Source organism: Wasmannia auropunctata, unplaced genomic scaffold (assembly GCF_000956235.1).
Source record: "Wasmannia auropunctata unplaced genomic scaffold, wasmannia.A_1.0 LD334186.1, whole genome shotgun sequence".
NCBI classification, from domain to species: domain Eukaryota; kingdom Metazoa; phylum Arthropoda; class Insecta; order Hymenoptera; family Formicidae; genus Wasmannia; species Wasmannia auropunctata.
The window spans coordinates 710,908-730,350 of NW_012028704.1; the positions used below are offsets into that span (position 1 = coordinate 710,908).

Below are 19,443 nucleotides of genomic sequence, written 5' to 3' on the forward strand. Positions count from 1 at the left end.
AATATTTAAACAATGATAAAATTTCTACAGTATACGAATTAAATATATTCGGAGGAAGCTCATAATACTGAGTTTTACGGTCTTATCGTCCTGACAATAAATAAATATAGTAATTGGTTACTGTCGAATGAATTCAACAAATTAGCTTTAAAGGTTAAAAATTGTAAAAACACTTTCGCCGAATGTTCATTTAACGTGAAAACTAATATTTATAAAAATTAAAATTTAGAATTACGGATCTGATTGGCAGATTTGAAGACTACCAATCACAAGACGAATATTATTCAAGGCTCGCACAGCTGGATTTTTTGAACGCAGCTACGTTCCGAAGTTGTCATCCTGTATACGGCAACCATTTCTTTTTATCTTTTCCGCCAACCCGCTCAACGTTCAGCGTAGTCGGCGTTGCGGTGTCTCGTGTATAGGTAGAGAGGTTACATTCGCGTCGTGAATCATACGACTGCGATTTGTAAGATTCTCTTTCTGTGAATTAATCGAGATGAACGCGAAGGAAAATTCTACCGCGTCGACGACGAAGAGCACGAACGCACCGAACGCCAAGCCCTACGGTAAGATCGTGTTGACGTTGCAAAACTGTCTCCTGCCCGACGAGAAGTTCAACTCCACCCCGTCGCATTTGGATGGTCTCGATGCGGAAACCGAAACGGATCTCCGGATACTGGGATGCGAACTTATACAGACTGCCGGTATTCTGCTGAAGTTACCGCAGGTGGGTTTTCGCGCGCCAATACAATCCCAGCCCTAATTTGAATCTTCCTAACCTCGATGTCTCATTGAGATAAAATCTCAAAACTGTGGTCTACTTTCTTAATTACGTGTCTTTGTATTAATCATTATTTCAATTTTGCGCGTTTAATTCTATTCAAATGTACATACGTACTATTATTATATTGTATTACTTCGTTCTTTCAATTTGTAATTAATGCACAATGCAAATATACTCACGTTTATAATTTATACGTGTTAACATTTTTGATAAGCTTTATAAAGCTTATGATATTATCGAAACGTTATACGTAGATGGTATTAAAGAAGATGCTTTTGAATTATCTTGCTAAATTCTATAAGAAATCCGATATTTAGAATATTGTTATTATATAGAATATTGTTTTTGTGATAAGACGTTTGAATATTGAAGCAATTTTATCTAAAAGTATATTGTTTTTTTATTTATATTACTTTGCCTAGTTTAATTTTTGATATGAAAAGCTATTTGCTATTGCTGTTACTTTAACCCTTTGTGGACAGAACTTAAACTGTATATTGTTTACTTAGTACAAAACTGACAAAAACAGCTCAAGCTATATGATGTATTTCCAGAGTCTGGATTTCCAGAGTGGCTAATGTAAACAAATGAGAATGACGACGTGCACGCTGGATATATATCGAACATGTGTCGCACAGCAAAATCGAAGTGTGGCAATGGAAATATCTCTGCTCGTGTCCCTAAAGGGTTAAATACTGTTGATATATCAAAAATTATGTTACAGAATGGCGTGATCTAATCGTCCCTTTGGGTTTTTTCGTTTATTTGCGTAGGTTGCAATGGCTACTGGACAAGTAATATTCCAACGATTTTATTATAGCAAATCTTTAGTTAGACACAATATGGAAACAACTGCAATGGGTTGCATCTGCTTAGCGAGCAAAATCGAGGAAGCACCTAGGCGCATCAGGGATGTGATCAACGTTTTTAATCACGTAAAACAAGTGTCCAGTCAAAAGTAAGTCTCTTCATCACTTTTGTTTAACTCTAAGAGTATGAAATGCTCGAGAAATAGGAAGAATCAAAAGAATCTATTTTCGTGATTTATTTCAGAGCGATACAACCCGTGATTCTCGATCAGAATTATGTAGCCTTAAAGAATCAGGTGATTAAGTCAGAGAGAAGGGTATTGAAAGAACTGGGTTTCTGCGTTCACGTGAAACATCCTCACAAGATCATAGTAATGTATTTACAAGTGTTGGGATATGAGAAGAATCGCACGCTGATGCAGCAGAGCTGGAACTACATGAACGACTCGTTGCGTTCCGACGTATTCTTACGTTATCAGCCGGAAACAGTGGCATGCGCGTGCGTTTATCTGGCCGCTCGTCAATTGCAGCTGCCTCTACCCACGTCGCCCGCTTGGTTCTCGCTGTTCAGAGTCAGCGAATCGGCGATCAAAGACGTGTGTCGGCGTATATTGCGTCTTTACTCACGGCCGCGCGTGCGACCCGAGCAACTGGAGAAACGCGTCGAGGAATTGCGGCGTCAGTACGAAGAGGCTAGAACTAAGGCACGCGGTGGAGATGTCGACGGGCATACGCCGAGTCCGCCGTTGCCGAAACATCACAACGCCTGGGGTGGATTTATCAGTCGCAGCGGCACACATGCGGCTCCCGAAAGAACAAAGTCACCTAGGTATGATAATGTTTTCATACGAATGTAAAGTAACAAATAAAAATGGAAGGACGCGCATGCTACATATGTATAAAATTACTGTATTACTGTATAATTGTTTTTTAAGATATGCAAGATTATGAGGATAATTATATCGATTCGTATTTAGTAGTATACTTATTTCATGCAGTCACAGATTAAAATAAAAGCATGCATTTCACATGCGTTATATTTTCAACAATGTGATCATTATTCGTAAAATTTTATATTGAAGTCTATGACATAGAAGCTTACAAACAAGGAAAAACTTTATTAACATGTATATATATGCTCAAATATTTCTTGATGTATTTCAGACGCTCAAAATCTCCAAGTACTTCCCCATCACGAGGCGAAGAAACTAAGTATTCCAGTAAGCGAAAAAGGCATAGCAGAAGTAGATCTCGAAGTCACAGTCATGGTAGATCTAGTAAGCCCAAAAAGACCCAGCGCAGACGATCGGGTAGCCATAAGTCGTCACGAAGATCGCGTAGTTACAGATCACGAAGTCGATCTCGGGACAGGGATTTGGAGAAATCGAGTAAACACCGTAGTAAGCGTAGTAGACGGCTACACTAAATATTGACGTATAGCCAGAATTATTACATTATATTGCGATATATCACGATTTAATTAATTGTAATCAATTTGTAACATACCGCGAAAGCTTTTATAAGCTTACCGCAATTCCTTTCGGAAAATTAATACTTCATTTTTCGAGATTATCTTGATAGGTTTCACATAGCTACCAGTAATAAATTATACACTGCATTCTTGCAAACTTTGTTTTTCATTGTTTATAATTTATATTAAAAATTATGATATAGGCCAATAATTGTGTAATTCTTTTAAATACTAAACTAAATGTATAAAGCATGTTTTGTGTGACTTTATAAAAATTTGTCTGAAAAAGAACAAAGATATACCTAATTCTGTATGTAATATAAACTTTTGTAATTTTTATAATAACTGACTATAAAAAAATGTTTAATAAGCGTGAAGTATGTCATAAGCAGCATTTATGTCTGTAATCGTGTTTATGATTCCACAGAAATTACAGATGTCCTTTTTTATCTTAATTGCTTATTATTTAATATAAGATTAAATTTCATCAGATATGCATCGTTCTTAGAAAAATAATTAATTTGAAATGCAATTGTGTTTCGTAAAGCCACCACGTCTCAAGTAACGCGAGTAACATGATACAATGTTACAAAAGAGGTACGGAAATAAAAATATTTAGGGAAAATGTATATCTCAAAAGAATTATATTCCAGCGATATAAAAATAAAGTTTTATATTCGTATCCCGGGTTGTATCATCTTAAAAAATCCTACGGGCAACGCCTTTTTCTTTTCAGCAGCAATCACCGGCGAGAAGTCTAAGACGAGCAACTGTGGGAGAAGATGTACGATGTAACCCCTGTAACAGGGGACATCTTCGATCGGGTTACCGTGTAACGTCAACGATCTGAGATTCTGTAAGTTCCTGAGTTTTAGAGTATCCGCGATATTTGCGATTTTATTGCCGTGCAGGTAGAGAATTTTCAAGTTTGTGAACTTCTCTATGTCTTCTCCAATCTCGTTTATCTCATTGAAAGACAAATCCAGCCAGCTGAGATACGCGGGATCGTCGAGAACTCTTTTCGCGAGACGTTGAAGACCCTCCATCGAGCTCAACAGATTATTGCTCAGCCACAACGTACTGGTTATATAACGATCCTTCAACGTTCTTACCGGAGCCTTTCTAGTGCGTATCACTTGTGCACGTTTCTCCATCAATTCTGTCAGAGGAAAAATTAATATTTTTCCCATTTGTTGGATAGCGCAACAAGGATAAGCTATAAACTAAATATAATTTGTAACCGCCGGACTGTTTGCGATAAAAAAAATTATCGATGTATATCGTAAATTCGCAAAATTTTAGAATTTAAACATTCTTTCAATTTATATACCGTCCATGGTGGTGGCCTTTTTAAACGATAAGTCTAACGGTGGGGCGACCAGCATTTCTTGTCGTTCGTCTCGTTTGTAATCCGAAGTATGAATTTGCGAAGAATAATTAGGGTTCATCGTGGATCTAATTGAACTTGATCGGAAATCTCTTAAAATCTCGAAAAACATTTGAAGTTCATATCTCGCGGCTTAAGACGGAAGACGGAAGTTCTATTTTAAACTCGCCACTTTCGAGAGCGAGTCACGAGCGGTGCCGAGCGATGGCGCTGAAGATTGTTTCCTTCTTTCCAAGCGGGAAGATTTGGTAAACAAATTGAATTTAGTAACGGTTTCTCTCCTTGTCCGCCGTCCGGAATGTTCGGATTGATATTCGTAAGCGTTTGTAAAGAGAGCCAAATCCCGAGGGATTAATTGTCGTCAAAAGGAGAAAAAGAAGAAGAAGAAGGGATTCCACGTGAAAGAAAGTGGGGAAGAGAAGAAGAACGGTTTTGCCAACACACCGGCCGGGAGCGGTACGAGAGATTTTAGTTGTCACACGCAACGTGCACTCTCGTTATACAAGATGCCGAGGACCAAGCGCAACAGAGCGGCGAGCAACTCGAAGGAGCGCGACACGGCGATGAAGGCCTTCGAGAAGCACGTGCAGCTCCGTATCGCCAAGATGGAACGCGACGCACAGGCGGACCTGAAGGGCTTCGAGACGTGCATTGAGGTTATACTTTCCCGCTTGCCGGCGGGAATTCGTCAAATGAAATTGAGCGAGCTGATGGACTGGCGGAACCAGAATGACAGCCAGAAGGAGAATCGCAACGATGAGGTGAGCTCGTCGGTCAAGGATCTTCATATGCAACCACCCCTGGCCGTCCCTAGACCGAAGAAGGTGAACAAAACTGCCAAACGTACTGCTAATGCCGCGTCTGACGACGGATACGCAACCGGAGGCACCAGCATGGACAGCACGTCGCGGATCGCTCGGGCACAGGCGCATACAACGTCGGCCGTGAGGACACGCAGTTTCACTAGAGCGAGCAGAGCCAAGCTCAGTGAGATTAATCAGAAAATGGTAATGGCTAAGCGCAAGAGCGAGGACCATCTGAATGTATCTTTACTGAAGAGTGATTTTCAGACACCAGCCAGAATGCCGAGGCTCCTGGACAACGCATACAGTGTGGTCACGCCAAAAGTCAAGCCCAACACACCGTTGAACGTGCTGAGGCGTCCACGACAAGGGGAAATGGTCTTAAGCATGCAGGGCAGTCCACTGCTGGTCTCTGCTGTCGTCGAGGAAAAAACTGCCAATATTAATGTACCTCTGAGTGACGGCAATGTAATGTCCTTGCTGCCTCAAGAGGGATTGCGTATGTCAAACATTCCCTCTCTTGATCCCGAGATAATGCATCAATTAGAGACTCTTAAGAATCACATCGAAAAAGTTATTGCATTCAAGTAGTAAATATTAGTAAATGTAGAATAATCAGTGTAAAATAATAAATTATACATATATCGTAAAAATATTTTTAGACTTTTATATATTTATACTCGCTCGTGAAAAGAAAAAGATGAAATGTGTCTTTCCTCTCTTGTTGAAATTTTGTGATAAATATCTTTCAAATATCTCCAAAATATCAACTTGATACTTGTACTATTTCCTGGAAGTGTAATATTTTTTGACCGGAAAAAATACTTTTTTCGTTACGATTGTAAATATTTATGAAAATTATTTTGTGACACTATACAAACGTTCAATAAGTTGATATATTTTTATTTAATATTTTTATATAATTATAAACATTTCTAAAAATATTCTTTAAAAATATTTTAAGTATGTAGTTGCGCATGTATGCGTGCATATTTTGTATCAGCGTAATATTTATAACTCACATATACATACATGGTAAAAATTTGAATAAATATTATTTCTTAGCTAATTATGTTTTCCTGATATTTTATTCATTTTTTTCTAGACTAATTCAAAAGCATTGCTTTCAAGGAAAATTTTACTTAAAAGAGCTGTAGCATACGTAATATAAATTGCGTAAATGTACTATAGTTTATTGAATTCTTCGGAAAATATCGATAGTATGCTTCTACACTGGCATTATAAAAATATTCATACGCGAAAAGTATAAATAAACTATCGACGAGATATACTATTAAAGATTCGACTGACATTCTTATGAAAGCTGTTATAATTTAAATTTTCCTATCTTAAAATTGCCGTGTTATAATATAATATTAATTTTATGATTGATTAGCCTAACGTTTTTTAGAAATGTATGTATACTTATTTTTAAAGTAATTGAATAATAACATTATTTTATTATTATAGGCATTATTCAAATATGTTAACAATCATAAATTGTATGAATAATCGATAATATCGACGCTCTTCAATTACCTCCAGATCACAAAAATTTACCAAGGAACGATTGATTGTTTTATTGAATGCAATAAATTTGTTCACCAATAGTTTATTGCTATTATAGATTTGAAAATTCTTTTCCAGAATTAAAAAAAAACTTATATCAAGCAATAAACTTTATTACGAGTCGGTGCCAGAAGTCCGCGATAATAAAAAAATGTAATTTTCAAAACTTTTTTTGTTTCTCCTACGTAATTATAGTACCAATCGTAATCGTAATTATTCTCTTTACATTCGATTGTGATTGGTCCATTTCTTACGGCTTAAGGCTTGCTACATCTATTGTGGATTTCAGGACTTTAATTACGCATTTCATGTGCTCCGGGCCTTAATAATTACAATTTAATACATTTTATTTATAAAAAATCTAATATATATTTGTTGTTAATAAGTGTTTGCTGCATATAGATATGTTGACTTTTATTGTGAACGCATCATATAACGATAAACAAACGGACCAATCGCATTCGAGTATTCTCAAGACTTCTATCTATGTAGATGTATATAGTTTCGGACATGTTTACGCAATGACATCATTGATAAATGTAATTCGACGCAATTCTATCTTTGTTTGCTCTTGTCGAAAAGATTCGAAAAGATTTTACGTAGTGGATTTACGCAGATTTACGTAGGATACTGAACGTAAATACATAAGATATTAAGAAGTTCTTGGAAGTGAACATCTCATCGTATTTCTCGTCTTCAAGATGGATCGAAGGGACCGTGAACAAATAAGTCGCTGCTGCGAAGGCATCGCGTCTAAAGTTGATATGGCAAAGCTCTTGCCAAAATTATTAGAAAACAAAGTGTACAACAGAGATGACGTAAACATTCCACGGTGGATGGTGAGTTTAATTTGTGAAATATTATGCACTTAGCTGTAACATTTTTTTTGTCAACAACAGTCATTGTCATTAGTTTCTGATTCTTAACCATAATGTGTTCCCTCTTGTAATTTTTTTGGTTAAAATTTATCTAAGAGTAATATACATTTTTCTCATAAATAACTGTGCACAGTTATATAATATAAATTATGTAATATAAAGAATGAATTATTTTTATTTTAGATAGTAAAAATAAAAGATGGATAGCAGGAAGAAAAGGAATTATTTTGAAGTATAATGTACTATGTAATTATATAGTGCATTTTTCCAGCAAGGAATCACAGTGTAAATCATTAATGTCCTTGTTTTTTGCCAATGTTAGGCCTGTTCTTTATAGCTGAATTGGTTGCACTAGTTCAGAGTTTATCTTTCTCTTTCTACATTGGGAAAAGAAAGATAAACTCTGAACTAGTACAACCCGTTGAGCTATAAAGAACAGGCCTCTTAAATAAGATGAAATTATTCACTATATTACACTGTGACCTTGCTGGACAATGTACATAATAAATAAAAATATAACTAAATATATATTATATGCAAATACATATCTGATTATAGAAAAACATCGAGGCGCAAGATACCGTTAAAGACATATTATTAACAGTAAGAACACGAGGACCAAATGCCTTCAAAAATTTAATTATTAGCCTAAAACAGTCGGATCACGAAAACATAGCTAATTTATTGGAAGGAAGAAATAATACAAATAATAATACAAGGTATATTATGATTTATCTTTTTCTTTGTTAGCTCTTAGCTGACAAAGAAAGCCTCTTAGCTCAAAGCTAATTCAAGGCTTAGTGATGCAAGTTTATTGTTATTTTGCATATATTGTAATAAATCTTTCGAAATATTTAGAAACATCAATTCGTAAAATTTTTTAAAATATTTCTGTAAAATCTTATTTAAATTTATTATACAAGCAATACTTAAAATTTTAGGCAAAAAGATCCTCCACTAGATCATCATATTTGGTCTGATGAACCTTTAACGATCAAAGTGCGCAAAGCTACAAAATTCTTAGATTGTGAATATGATAAGATTGAGCGATATCCCATGCGAAGTAAACCTCGTGGATTGGTTTTGATAATCACGAATATTTATTATGAATTATCGTATGAGAAACCCAGATTTTCGGCAGAAAATGACAAAATCAATTTGAAGAAATTGTTTGAAGAAATGGGTTTTATAGTTGTTACCTATGGAAATCTAACAGGACAGGTACACAAGTATTCAAAATATACGTCTTTTATATATTTTTAATATTGTATAATATTATATAATTAATATATATCATTTATATAATTAATATATATTAATTAATATATTAATATATATTAATTAATATATTAATATATATTAATTAATTATTAATATATATTATAATATTAATATTATATAATGTGCATTTATAAATGTATGTATATATGGTCTGTCCCGAAAGTGATAAGACTGATTTTTTTAAACTTAAGTTGGCAGCATTGGATATTAATTAATTATTCAAAACTAATGAACAGAAATACATTATCAATCCTTGCGTTCGTTTGGACGCTTATGCAGAATTCACGCTGCGTTCGACATCCGATATCCAATAGTGTGTATTAATGTCATACACTGTTCTAATCTCAATATAAAAGTGAAATATCTTGAATAATGAAATGTTCTATATGTTTTACCAAATAATACAATGAAGAATACTATTAAGAATTTCGCGATTAAATTTCGCTTGTTTCTGTATTTATATTAAACATGCATCTTTACATTGATATGTGTACAACAGTTTTAATATGCACTGAGTGCGCACTAGTGCGTTCAACCGAATTTGCTATTGTTATCTAGGAACCCTAAAATAGAAATCTATTGGATATCTGATCGTTGGATATTGGATACAATCAATTTCATTACTTTTGGAACAAGCCACGTATATATTTATTATTATAATATATTGAATTAAGAATCATGCGGTTGATAATATCAAATTATCTTTTTTCCATTTTTATCAGGCAATGAAAGATACAATTAAAGAATTTTCAAAAAGAGACGATTTGAGAAAAGTCGATTCGTGCTTTGTAATTATTACAAGTCACGGTACAGGAGACGAAGAAAACAATACAGAGATCCAGGGTACTGATTATCATAATGCAAGCAGGCAAGGAAACTATGAGAAAGTCCTATGCTCAGAAGTCTGCGATTACTTCACCGCAGAAGCTTGCCCACAACTCGCGGAAAAACCAAAGATATTTATTTTTCAACTTTGTAGGTACGAAACTATAATTTTCTATACTTCTACATTTTGCTTCATTTCATCTTATTTTTTATTTTTTGTTAAACTCAAAATTAAGAGAAAATTATTAGTGTTGTTTTTTTTTTTATAAAACTTTGATCTCTATATTTCTTATTTTTATAATATTTATATATATATATTTTTCATATTTTTTTAGAGGGAAGAAAAAACAAAAAGGTGTAGCTCATTGTAGAATCACTACAGATACCTGTGTAATGAAGCCAGCAACGGATGAACCCAATTTAGAGATTTCGCCTATTCAAACAACAAGAAATTATTCAGATATTCTTGTAGTTCAATCCACTTTGCCTGGACACGTTTCTTATCGAGATTCCGTAACAGGCAGCTGGTTTATACAGATTCTCTGTAAAGTATTTATGAACTATGCTCACACACATCACATTCAAGATTTATTTAACCTGGTAAAAGTTATATGAGACGTATTAAATATATATAAAGTAATGAGATATAATAGAATAGTACAAAATATAATTTACAATTATTTGCAGATTGATGCAGAATTGAAGCAACTCAGAACAATGCGCAACGAGTGTCAGACATCATCTATGCAGTCATTGGGATTCAATAAACATTGTTATCTCAATCCCGGCCTTTTCATGGAATCGTGACTTAAAAAAGTATGATGCTTTATTGCGTAAGCGGGAATATGATATTTTCGTATTTGATCACAAGTATTTTGATGCATTTAATTGTCAGTGCCATTTTATAAACAATTTATAGTGAAAAGCAGTATTCTAATTTTGTCTATCTTATTAATCAGATGAATGTCTAAAGTGAAATTTTTTCCTACGTTACTTCGCTACATTTCATTGCATTATCACATGAAATTAAAAATTAAACGAAAGACAATAAATTTAACATGTACCGTGACATTTTTCATTCTGCAAATGTTATTGAAACAAAAGTTGAAACTGAGGCAAAATTTCACAATAAGGACATTCAACTGTAGAATATTAAATTTTATATTGTGAATGACAAACGTTAATTACATAAATTTTTATATAAACTATATAGAAATGAATCATGCTTCTTACCTTCTTCCATTCCTTAATGTGTATTATCCTGCTAAAAAAAAGTTGACAATATTTTTTTGTCTATATCAGAAAAAAGGATAGTTCAATTTTTACTTTTGCACTTTGCAAGCTTAGAACACAATTTATTTCGAGTATCAGATAATGCTGTATTCCATGTAATCTCGTGTGTTTTTCCTATATTTACTATTTATCGCGACAAAGCGTAAACACATTTACAAAAAGGGAGTACTATTTATAAACTCAGCTATTATTTAATAGCTTGATTTATCTTCTAATCTTCTTACAGATATAAATTACAAATGATGCAATATTCACTTGACTAAATACTAAATTCACTTCGACCACTTGTTATATTCCTTTAATAAGTGCCCCAATTATATAATATATTGGCAAAATTACATGTAAGTTCGCTATACTGTATAATTTTATGACAAATCGATGCAAAGAAATTATATATGTGTAATGCATAGCTCAAATATTAAGAGTTCACACGTCGATTATATAATTAAAATATGATTCGAAAAGAATTGTGAAGTTCCTATTGAAACATTTGAAAGTTTCCTTGACCTTTATTCTTAAAATCTAACTGAAAAATACTTTTCATATATATTAGTGGACAAAAGAAGCCAGTTACATAAACTTAAACGTACGAATAAGTTAAGTATAATCTACATAATACAATTTCGTAGAGTTTAAGTGTAGCTATTGGTTTTATTTATGGTATTATAATAGGTAGAATGAACGATGGATCAATGTCAAGGCAATTGAGTCGTGTCAATAGGATGAGGGGGAGATGAATTTTATTTTACTTATTATATATTTTCCGATTTAAGTTTATGTTGAATTACTCTGCACGCGTAGGTACAGCGCGTAAAACTATGCCTACTAGTACAAGGATTGGGCGTTGGAGGAACGTGGCCGTTTGATCTTTTCCAGATTCTTGATCACGAGATCGTGGAGCGAACAATAACGATTGCGACCCTCACACATGACGAGCCATAAGCTTACATATTCCTTTTCATCTAGTTCTTGAATCGCTCTTCTATAATCGATGATGTGTGGGTATTTCGCGACTTTACTGACAATCTTTCCTCTAGAGATGAAATATCTGTAGAAATAAGAATTGTATGAGAAATAAGACTTCTCTCTCGACTTTATTAACCTAACCATTAGTATACAAATGTTGAATGCAGTTGTCCACACACGTAGACATCTGTATGTCGTTTATTCTATACATCACCTAGAAATTTGATCGAAAAATGCAGCAGCTTCGCTCTCAACTGATTGAATTTCGGATAATGTATCTTCTTGAATGGATACACCAAAATTGTTCCCATCCTCGATTTTTGGGATTAAAAAAGAAATCCACATTTTTAACTAAAAAGTTAAAAACAATCATTAGGAAACTACATTTAATAAATTATAAAAATGCTCAAAAGATTATGGTATTAATGATAAAGTAAAATTTTCCAAGTATAATAAAGTTAGAAGAAAATTTCACACAAAACTATCTTAACTTTTTATTAATAAAATTTCTGGAGTGAAAGTAAATACCAATATACCACCACTTGTATAATGTAATCACTATCAAAAATATAGATCTAATTTACATATAAATCTTAGCATACGTAATACTCACTAAATTAGAATCCTCCAAAAGTTGTCTAATGTAGGGTTTAACTATGTGGATCAAATCACACAACTTTTTATTGCATGGTACAGAACCACCTGGAAGTATCATAACTTTGGTTCCACTGGTCTCGTCTCCATTATTGTCCAATTTAAGCTTTTTCGTAGCAGGAGCATCTTCGGAATGATTAAGAATTATAGGGTCTGGAATGGGTACATTTAAGTCTTGATGTACATCCGACAGCTTTCGATTACAAAATCCAGGCGTCTCCAATAATTCATTTAATTTAACTATTTTCTCCGGAAATCCTTTCACCAACAAATCTTCCGCCTAAATAAACATAAATAAACAAACAATAAATATATATTGTAATCGTATCATTAGACATATCTATATATATATGTATGTAATCAAGTTTGTTTATTGTATGTTTAATATTCGTTTAATGTATATAAAATTGTAGATTTATTGATCACGAGAGAAAAAGTTACCTTTGTTATAAGAGAATCCTTATATTCCTGAACCTGTAAGACAAATTCAAAAAATACATCACTTTGATACAATAATTGTGCATAAATAACAAATGAATAACCCTAATTTATATCTCATACTTTTATGATTTTTATATAATGTTGTAACAAATACAAATAAGTAATATAAAAGTGTATCTGTAGTGAAAGTATCTATAGTATCATTTTCCAGGTAACAACTAATGGTGTTAGACTGTGCAAATAAAATTTATTATATCTGTTAGCTACCTCATTTTCTGTGTAATCACTTCTGTGTAACACATTATTTGATTCATTTCTTGAATTATTTAGATTACTAGAGAATGTGGAAAACATTTACACAGAAGTTGATAAACAGCAATTAAATAGTATACAGAAGAGATATCTGATGAAAATTTGGAAACTTTTAAGCAAGAATTTCTATAAATTTCAACTTATATTGTGGATAATTTTATATGACTTACAATTTCAGGAGGTTATGACAAATTATTCAGTTGTTTATGTCACATTTGCATAAATTTCTAGTGTATGTAACAATAACCAATATAAGTTTTTATATTGAAGAAAAAAATCAATAAATAATTTGCTCCTTTTTTAGGTCAGTACATTTGTACTCCAGAGATAAGAATAATTTAAAATTTGTATACATTATTTATAAATATAAAAATTAAAATACATATTGTTATGCTATTTACACTTATATATAAGTTATATATTAAAAAATATCTAAAGATAAATTGTAATAATTGCAGAATGTAGGTTAAAATATACTAAACTTTAAATTGATAATGTTGCATAATATTCTGATAAATTTATTCCTTAATATCAATAGGATATTACTGTCTTTGAATTAATTTTAATTGAGCAAATGTAAAGTTAAAACATAATTTATTATTTTGAAGAAATTAGCTACATAAATATCAAATTTTTTATAGACTCAAGTTGATTACTATTATCATACAAATTTATCATACATACAATTTACAGTTTCATTTTTTTTTACTTTCTTTTATGTATCTTGAAAAAATTAGAAATAATCTTCGACAAGGAGAGTGCTAAGAAAAAGTAACGTATTTTATCGATATCAAAGTAGTTACGTTATACTTAGAACTATGATACATAGATCATAATTTTTACTTAAGTTACGTCATACTGTATTCTACCATATATATAGAATCTTTACACAAATGACAGAAATTTATGCAAAAAATTAGGAAAGACGTAAGCAACTGAAACTAACATTATTAACATCATCTTTTTTTCTCCGTTATAACAATGCTCGCGAGAAAAAGTTTGGAACTTGTGCCAACGCGACCAGCCAGTATGAGTCAGAAGCGACCTTCACCATTATTGATGGTTCATAATGATGCTACTCATTAAACAGCGACCGTTAATAAAACAATTATACGAGATGAGATTTGACGAGATTCAACGACGAAGATATTCAATCTAGGTCTTACTCGCGCGAAAAATGAGCGATGGGAGGCGAGCGAAGCGATGAGCCAACATTCGCGTCGATGGGAAGAGGTTAAAGCTGTGTGTACATACGTTTCCTAAAGGTTTTTTTTTTCCCCCCCGCAGGAACTCGATTCTCGCGGTACGCGAAAATACGCGACGTGGACAAGGGGGGGGCGAGGTGAAGTCGAGACGGTCCGGACGGATCGCACGGTGCCGCCGATTTCAGTGATAAAAAGCCCGTGGGAGCGTCGCGCGAAGGAACGCGAAAGACGCGCGAGGAGACGCGCGACGCAACCGTCACTCGAGCTCGCATAAATACCGGCTTAACCTAAACGAAACGTCCTTACTGCCGTTTCGACGGCCCCGATCGCACATTCCCGCGCTCTTTCACGCTGACAACGCGACGATCGGCGATACACAATAGAGATGTTTTACCTTTTCCACCGTGGCATCCTCCATCGTACTTTTCGTAGGAAAAAAGCTTTCTAAACCTAAACACTTGTGTCTCTTTGTTAAAACGTGCAAGATCTAAGGAGGAAGGCGCTGCCGTCGCGCTCCCTCGCTACTCACGTCGTCAAGTGAGAAACTCTCTCTCTCTCTACCTCACCGCGTTAAAACGTTCCGTATGTATGTACGGTACGATCGTTAACAGAGTTAGACTACCGGTATTTCTTTTCTCGCGCGTCTTAAAATCATGGCAAAAAATATATTTCACCTTTTCGAGAGGGAGTGGAAGGGAGGGGAAAATAGGGGCAGGAAATAAAGGATCGCAGGACACCTTTGGACGCGTCGATGCATGCGCATGATCGCGGAAACACGATCGATCTTTCAAACGTGAATCGCGCGAAAACACGTAGTTTTCGCTTATCGATTGCGAGAGAATGATTCAGCAGTTTTGATTGCGGTGACAAAAGTCGCAGCGAGAAAACGGCTTTTCTTATTGCTTGATTATCGTACTAGTACAATTCATGTGTCTCGTGTAGACGAAGAGTAATAATGAGAGACAATTATCGTAAATCTTTGACGAAAGTTTATCGAATTGCGTGGAGATAAGTTTCGCACGGTAACAACAATTAATCTATTGTTGAAGTCTCTGTGATTATGACAATCAATTATATCTCTGGATTCGAATGTCGAATTACGCGAAACTGCGATACGAAAATTTAGAAGAAATTTTAGTGTCTCAACATGTCCTCTATCTTGAAACACTTAATAAATTATCGGTATAGAGTTCTTTTTACAAAATGCATAATCGATTTCTTACACACAGGGCGAAAGAGTTCTTTTTACAAAATGCATAATCGATTTCTTACACACAGGGCGAAAGAGTTCTTTTTACAAAATGCATAATCGATTTCTTACACACAGGGCAAACAAGTAAATAAGTGAATGTGAATAATTCTTTTACTTTTTTTTTATATTTAATGCTTTTCGGTATTATGACATTTTTTCTTCTCTTCCTTGATTATTTACGAAAAATAATTTCAAAAACGCGGGATTAGGGCTTGTTGATTAGATCTCAGGCAAATGGGATTATTTCGTTTTATCATTTTTTTTTAAACAATTCCTACAATAAAAGCGATCCTATACGAACATATTGGTAAATGAGCACTTTTTGTTCGCGACACTTGTGTGCCGTTCACGTTAATTACGAGAAAAAATACAGTTAATCGACAGTATTTAATGAGAGTAACTAATTATTAATGGTTATAATTGCGATAGATTTTTTCTTGTATAAATACATATTAAATAAGGCTAGGTGAGTTTCTTGGCTTTCTGGTAAAGTGTATCGACGACTTTCCCCATGCTGTGTATTGTGTCTAATGCGATTTCGTAGGTCTTATCGCGTGGTGTATCTTCGAAAACAATTAAAACACCTTCTCCTTGGTCGAGAACTCCTCGCAGCTTCTTGTCCAAAATCATTTGGGATAGTTTCTTTTCTACTTGTGCCAATGGCAGGGATATGCACGAAGCAATATGACTCACCTTAAAAAAGAAAGTGTAAGTGTGAGTAAGAGAACAAGAATTATTTCGCGAAATATATTATCGTTTTCAAGATTTATTTTCAAATCCTTTAATAAATTAATATAAATAATTAAATTCTCGGATTTGATCGTTGATCGTTGAACATCTTGGCAATTACGATTTTCATTCAAATAAATTTTAAAAAGCCAACGCTAAATTCTTTAATTTTCGATAAATGACAAATTTATATGTATACATAATTACATCTTTATACAATAGATTTTTTATCTATATATATTTTATCTTTTTCATCTGTATTATATCTTTTATCTTGAAGAACTCAATTAGTCAAATAATTTATAGCCAAAAGTAATGTAAGAATTCCGATATATTAATATAAATACCTGGACTCGTGAATAAGGTTCGACTAAACGACATAAATTTTGCTCCAGCATAGCGTCATAGAGAGAGCCAAGATGTGCGCGTACAATTACATCGTCTTCCAATTCCTGTCGGTATTGCTTAACCGCCTTCTGAAAATCCGCGAGCGATCGTCGATGACTGGCTTCGGCTACTGCCCGCATCGCGTCTAGATCCAATCCCGCGTATTTCACCGCCAGTTTGCCAGACATGATAGCCTGAACGTCTTCCGGCGTGCGCAACATGATTTTAGAGAGTAACATGTATTTGAGCGCTGTCAACGCCTTGGGACTTTCAACACTGTCATACCTGAAAATAGAAGAAATGACGACAGTTATACCTTTTGTAAAATGACAAAAGTGGACTATGCGGTTTCAAATACTGCGCTCGCAATATACCCTTCGAAAGCTTCGTAAAAGTAAGAGTAAGCAGTCTTGAAATCTCGTTCGTCCGCAGCGTGTAGTATTCCCGATTGCAGATCCAGAGCCGCTTGCATCTTAGGTGGACAGTAAATCGCGTTGGCAGTTGTCCTGGCGCTGGTAAGTGCCGCTCTCGCTTTTGCTAAATTACTCAATGCATGATATGTCTTGCTCTCTAACAATTGAACCTCTACTAATAGCTGTTTGTCATCCAGTTTTTTGAGTTCCTTGAGGAGAGCAGATCCCAATTGCAACGCTTCGCTGAACATGCCCGTATCAAAGTAAAGGGCTATTAAGCGGGCTTCTAACGATTGCCTTAAAAACGTTCTGCGTTCTTCCTTCGCCCATTCTATGCATTCTTTACACAATTGCACCTGAATACATATAATACATTTAACGTTTACATTTCCACGATCTATCCTTTATACAAATTTATTTACAAGTTTTTACAAATGTATTAGAGCCTAGATTTATCATGTATGTGTGCAGTATTATTATATTCTTCACGTTTTATTTTTTTCATTAACAATTATAGAGCTTTAACTGTGTTATCTATAAAAAGCTAGCTTCTGTTATAAAAACCAAAAGGAACTGTTATATTATTCGAGATTATTTTTTTATTTGTAATGGAGACAAATCAAGAATACGTATCAAAACTGTATCATGTAAATTTAGATGTAAACTAACTCAATTTTGCATCGTCGTGATTAAGCTCGATATATTTGTTTAAATAAAGAGTACATTGTATCGAGTAGCCAATTGACTTTTTCATCGGTCGGATATGTCATAGCATAACCTAACTTCTATACCAACTATATATATAGTCCAACTCTTCATCGGATATAAAAAACAAATCCTCGAGGAAAAAAAAACAATTACCTCGATACCAATACCAGCCTCCAGATCCAGGAAGAAGTCGACCAAGGACCGCACGAGCTTGGCGGCCTTTGCTTTACTAATAAGACTGAGGAACGGTCTGGTGGCTTTGATCAGCTCGGCCAGTTCTTTCGCCTTGCCCTCCTTCTTGTAGAGCTCGCCCAGGTGCAGGATACCCTGCTCCTTGACGCGGATATTGTCCTCGTCATCGTCGGCGACGCCGATACTCGGGTCCGAGACGATCTCGTTGAGCAGCGAGATACCCTCGCTGCGGTTCGTCACCGAAACAGCCTGGGCCCGTTCGAACAGCATCGCACCAGCCATCTCGAGCGATTGGCGGCCGCTTCCTCGCGCTAAGAACACGCTAAACTCGTCAAACGGCGTACGTTACCGCGTTACACTTGACACGCTGGCCGTGACTCGGCGACTCGGTAAGGGAAAAGGAATATGTCGCGGGTCTTGGTCTCGCAACAAAACGTGCCAGTCAGCGAGGATCTGCGATCCGTCGTGTGGTGATGCGTCTGTAGAGTCTGTACTGGCTGTACACTGTATACTATACCGAGAGCACGAGCTCACGCTTCACAATCTCGCACTCTCTCTCTCTCTCTCTCTCTCTCTCTCTCTCGCGTGCACGAGTACGTGCATGTATCATACGCTCACTCGCGCGCTCGCTCTCCGCTCGCGGCTCGTGCTTTCCAGCTTGTCACTCCTCACCGCTCGTCAGATCCCCGACTCCCGAGACCGCAAAACTCGTGTCATGCTGCTACGTGAGTCAAACCAAGCACTGTTAAAACCGTCGTCGACAGTCTCCAGTCTCACACCCTCTGCAATCTTCCGCAACCCTCCGCTTTTGCGCCCGCCCGGCCGACGACGCCGACGCGGCGACGGTCAGATCGTTATGACTCGTGGACAAAAAGATATGACGCTTTTCTTCCGAGTTTTGGAACGCACGTGATATTATGTAATAAATTTTTATTTTGTTATTTCGCGCATCAGAAATCACTAACAGATTCTCTTATTGGATATCGATTGTGTTTTAAAAATTAATTAACAAATGCTTGGCTATGTCATATTTGCGACAGTATCCATATATTAAAAATACATATATATATATATATATATA

The 19,443-nt window shown here is 35.0% G+C and overlaps 6 protein-coding genes across 10 annotated transcripts; 3 read left to right on the plus strand and 3 right to left on the minus strand.

Annotated features, from left to right (window-relative positions):
- Positions 1-382: 382 nt before the first annotated feature.
- Positions 383-3,319, plus strand: LOC105459503 (cyclin-L1). Of its 3 annotated transcripts, XM_011705608.1 has the most exons (5): positions 643-730; positions 1,342-1,474; positions 1,561-1,745; positions 1,841-2,425; positions 2,761-3,319. In XM_011705608.1, the coding sequence occupies exons 3-5, from the start codon at positions 1,567-1,569 to the stop codon at positions 3,020-3,022; spliced, it is 1,026 nt and encodes a 341-aa protein (XP_011703910.1). In that variant the 5' UTR covers positions 643-730; positions 1,342-1,474; positions 1,561-1,566; the 3' UTR covers positions 3,023-3,319. The 3 variants fall into 3 exon arrangements, with proteins under 3 accessions (XP_011703907.1, XP_011703910.1, XP_011703908.1); XM_011705605.1 differs by lacking the exon at positions 1,342-1,474 and having other exon boundaries at positions 383-730; XM_011705606.1 differs by having other exon boundaries at positions 1,342-1,745.
- Positions 3,320-3,461: 142 nt separating this feature from the next.
- On the minus strand, positions 3,462-4,593 carry LOC105459504 (leucine-rich repeat-containing protein 51-like). The gene is made up of 2 exons (XM_011705609.1): positions 4,398-4,593; positions 3,462-4,226 (listed from the first exon to the last, which is right to left on the minus strand). Exons 1-2 carry the CDS (start codon positions 4,564-4,566, stop codon positions 3,739-3,741), a joined length of 657 nt encoding a protein of 218 aa, XP_011703911.1. The 5' UTR covers positions 4,567-4,593; the 3' UTR covers positions 3,462-3,738.
- A 92-nt stretch (positions 4,594-4,685) lies between these two features.
- Positions 4,686-6,326, plus strand: LOC105459505 (borealin-like). The gene is made up of 2 exons (XM_011705610.1): positions 4,686-5,461; positions 5,525-6,326. The coding sequence occupies exons 1-2, from the start codon at positions 4,961-4,963 to the stop codon at positions 5,846-5,848; spliced, it is 825 nt and encodes a 274-aa protein (XP_011703912.1). The 5' UTR covers positions 4,686-4,960; the 3' UTR covers positions 5,849-6,326.
- Positions 6,327-7,333: 1,007 nt separating this feature from the next.
- Positions 7,334-11,030, plus strand: LOC105459506 (caspase Nc). Of its 2 annotated transcripts, XM_011705612.1 has the most exons (7): positions 7,585-7,665; positions 7,888-7,936; positions 8,263-8,423; positions 8,646-8,925; positions 9,708-9,964; positions 10,146-10,410; positions 10,498-11,030. In XM_011705612.1, the coding sequence occupies exons 2-7, from the start codon at positions 7,904-7,906 to the stop codon at positions 10,615-10,617; spliced, it is 1,116 nt and encodes a 371-aa protein (XP_011703914.1). In that variant the 5' UTR covers positions 7,585-7,665; positions 7,888-7,903; the 3' UTR covers positions 10,618-11,030. The 2 variants fall into 2 exon arrangements, with proteins under 2 accessions (XP_011703913.1, XP_011703914.1); XM_011705611.1 differs by lacking the exon at positions 7,888-7,936 and having other exon boundaries at positions 7,334-7,665.
- A 99-nt stretch (positions 11,031-11,129) lies between these two features.
- On the minus strand, positions 11,130-15,202 carry LOC105459507 (proteasome activator complex subunit 3). 2 transcript variants are annotated; one of them, XM_011705614.1, is made up of 5 exons: positions 15,076-15,202; positions 13,165-13,197; positions 12,683-13,003; positions 12,284-12,420; positions 11,130-12,151 (listed from the first exon to the last, which is right to left on the minus strand). In XM_011705614.1, the coding sequence occupies exons 1-5, from the start codon at positions 15,097-15,099 to the stop codon at positions 11,929-11,931; spliced, it is 738 nt and encodes a 245-aa protein (XP_011703916.1). In that variant the 5' UTR covers positions 15,100-15,202; the 3' UTR covers positions 11,130-11,928. The 2 variants fall into 2 exon arrangements, with proteins under 2 accessions (XP_011703916.1, XP_011703915.1); XM_011705613.1 differs by lacking the exon at positions 15,076-15,202 and adding an exon at positions 13,432-13,675.
- Positions 15,203-16,168: 966 nt separating this feature from the next.
- LOC105459508 (26S proteasome non-ATPase regulatory subunit 11) lies at positions 16,169-19,131 on the minus strand. Its single transcript, XM_011705615.1, has 4 exons — positions 18,324-19,131; positions 17,424-17,818; positions 17,010-17,334; positions 16,169-16,626 (listed from the first exon to the last, which is right to left on the minus strand). Exons 1-4 carry the CDS (start codon positions 18,642-18,644, stop codon positions 16,396-16,398), a joined length of 1,272 nt encoding a protein of 423 aa, XP_011703917.1. The 5' UTR covers positions 18,645-19,131; the 3' UTR covers positions 16,169-16,395.
- Positions 19,132-19,443: the final 312 nt, after the last annotated feature.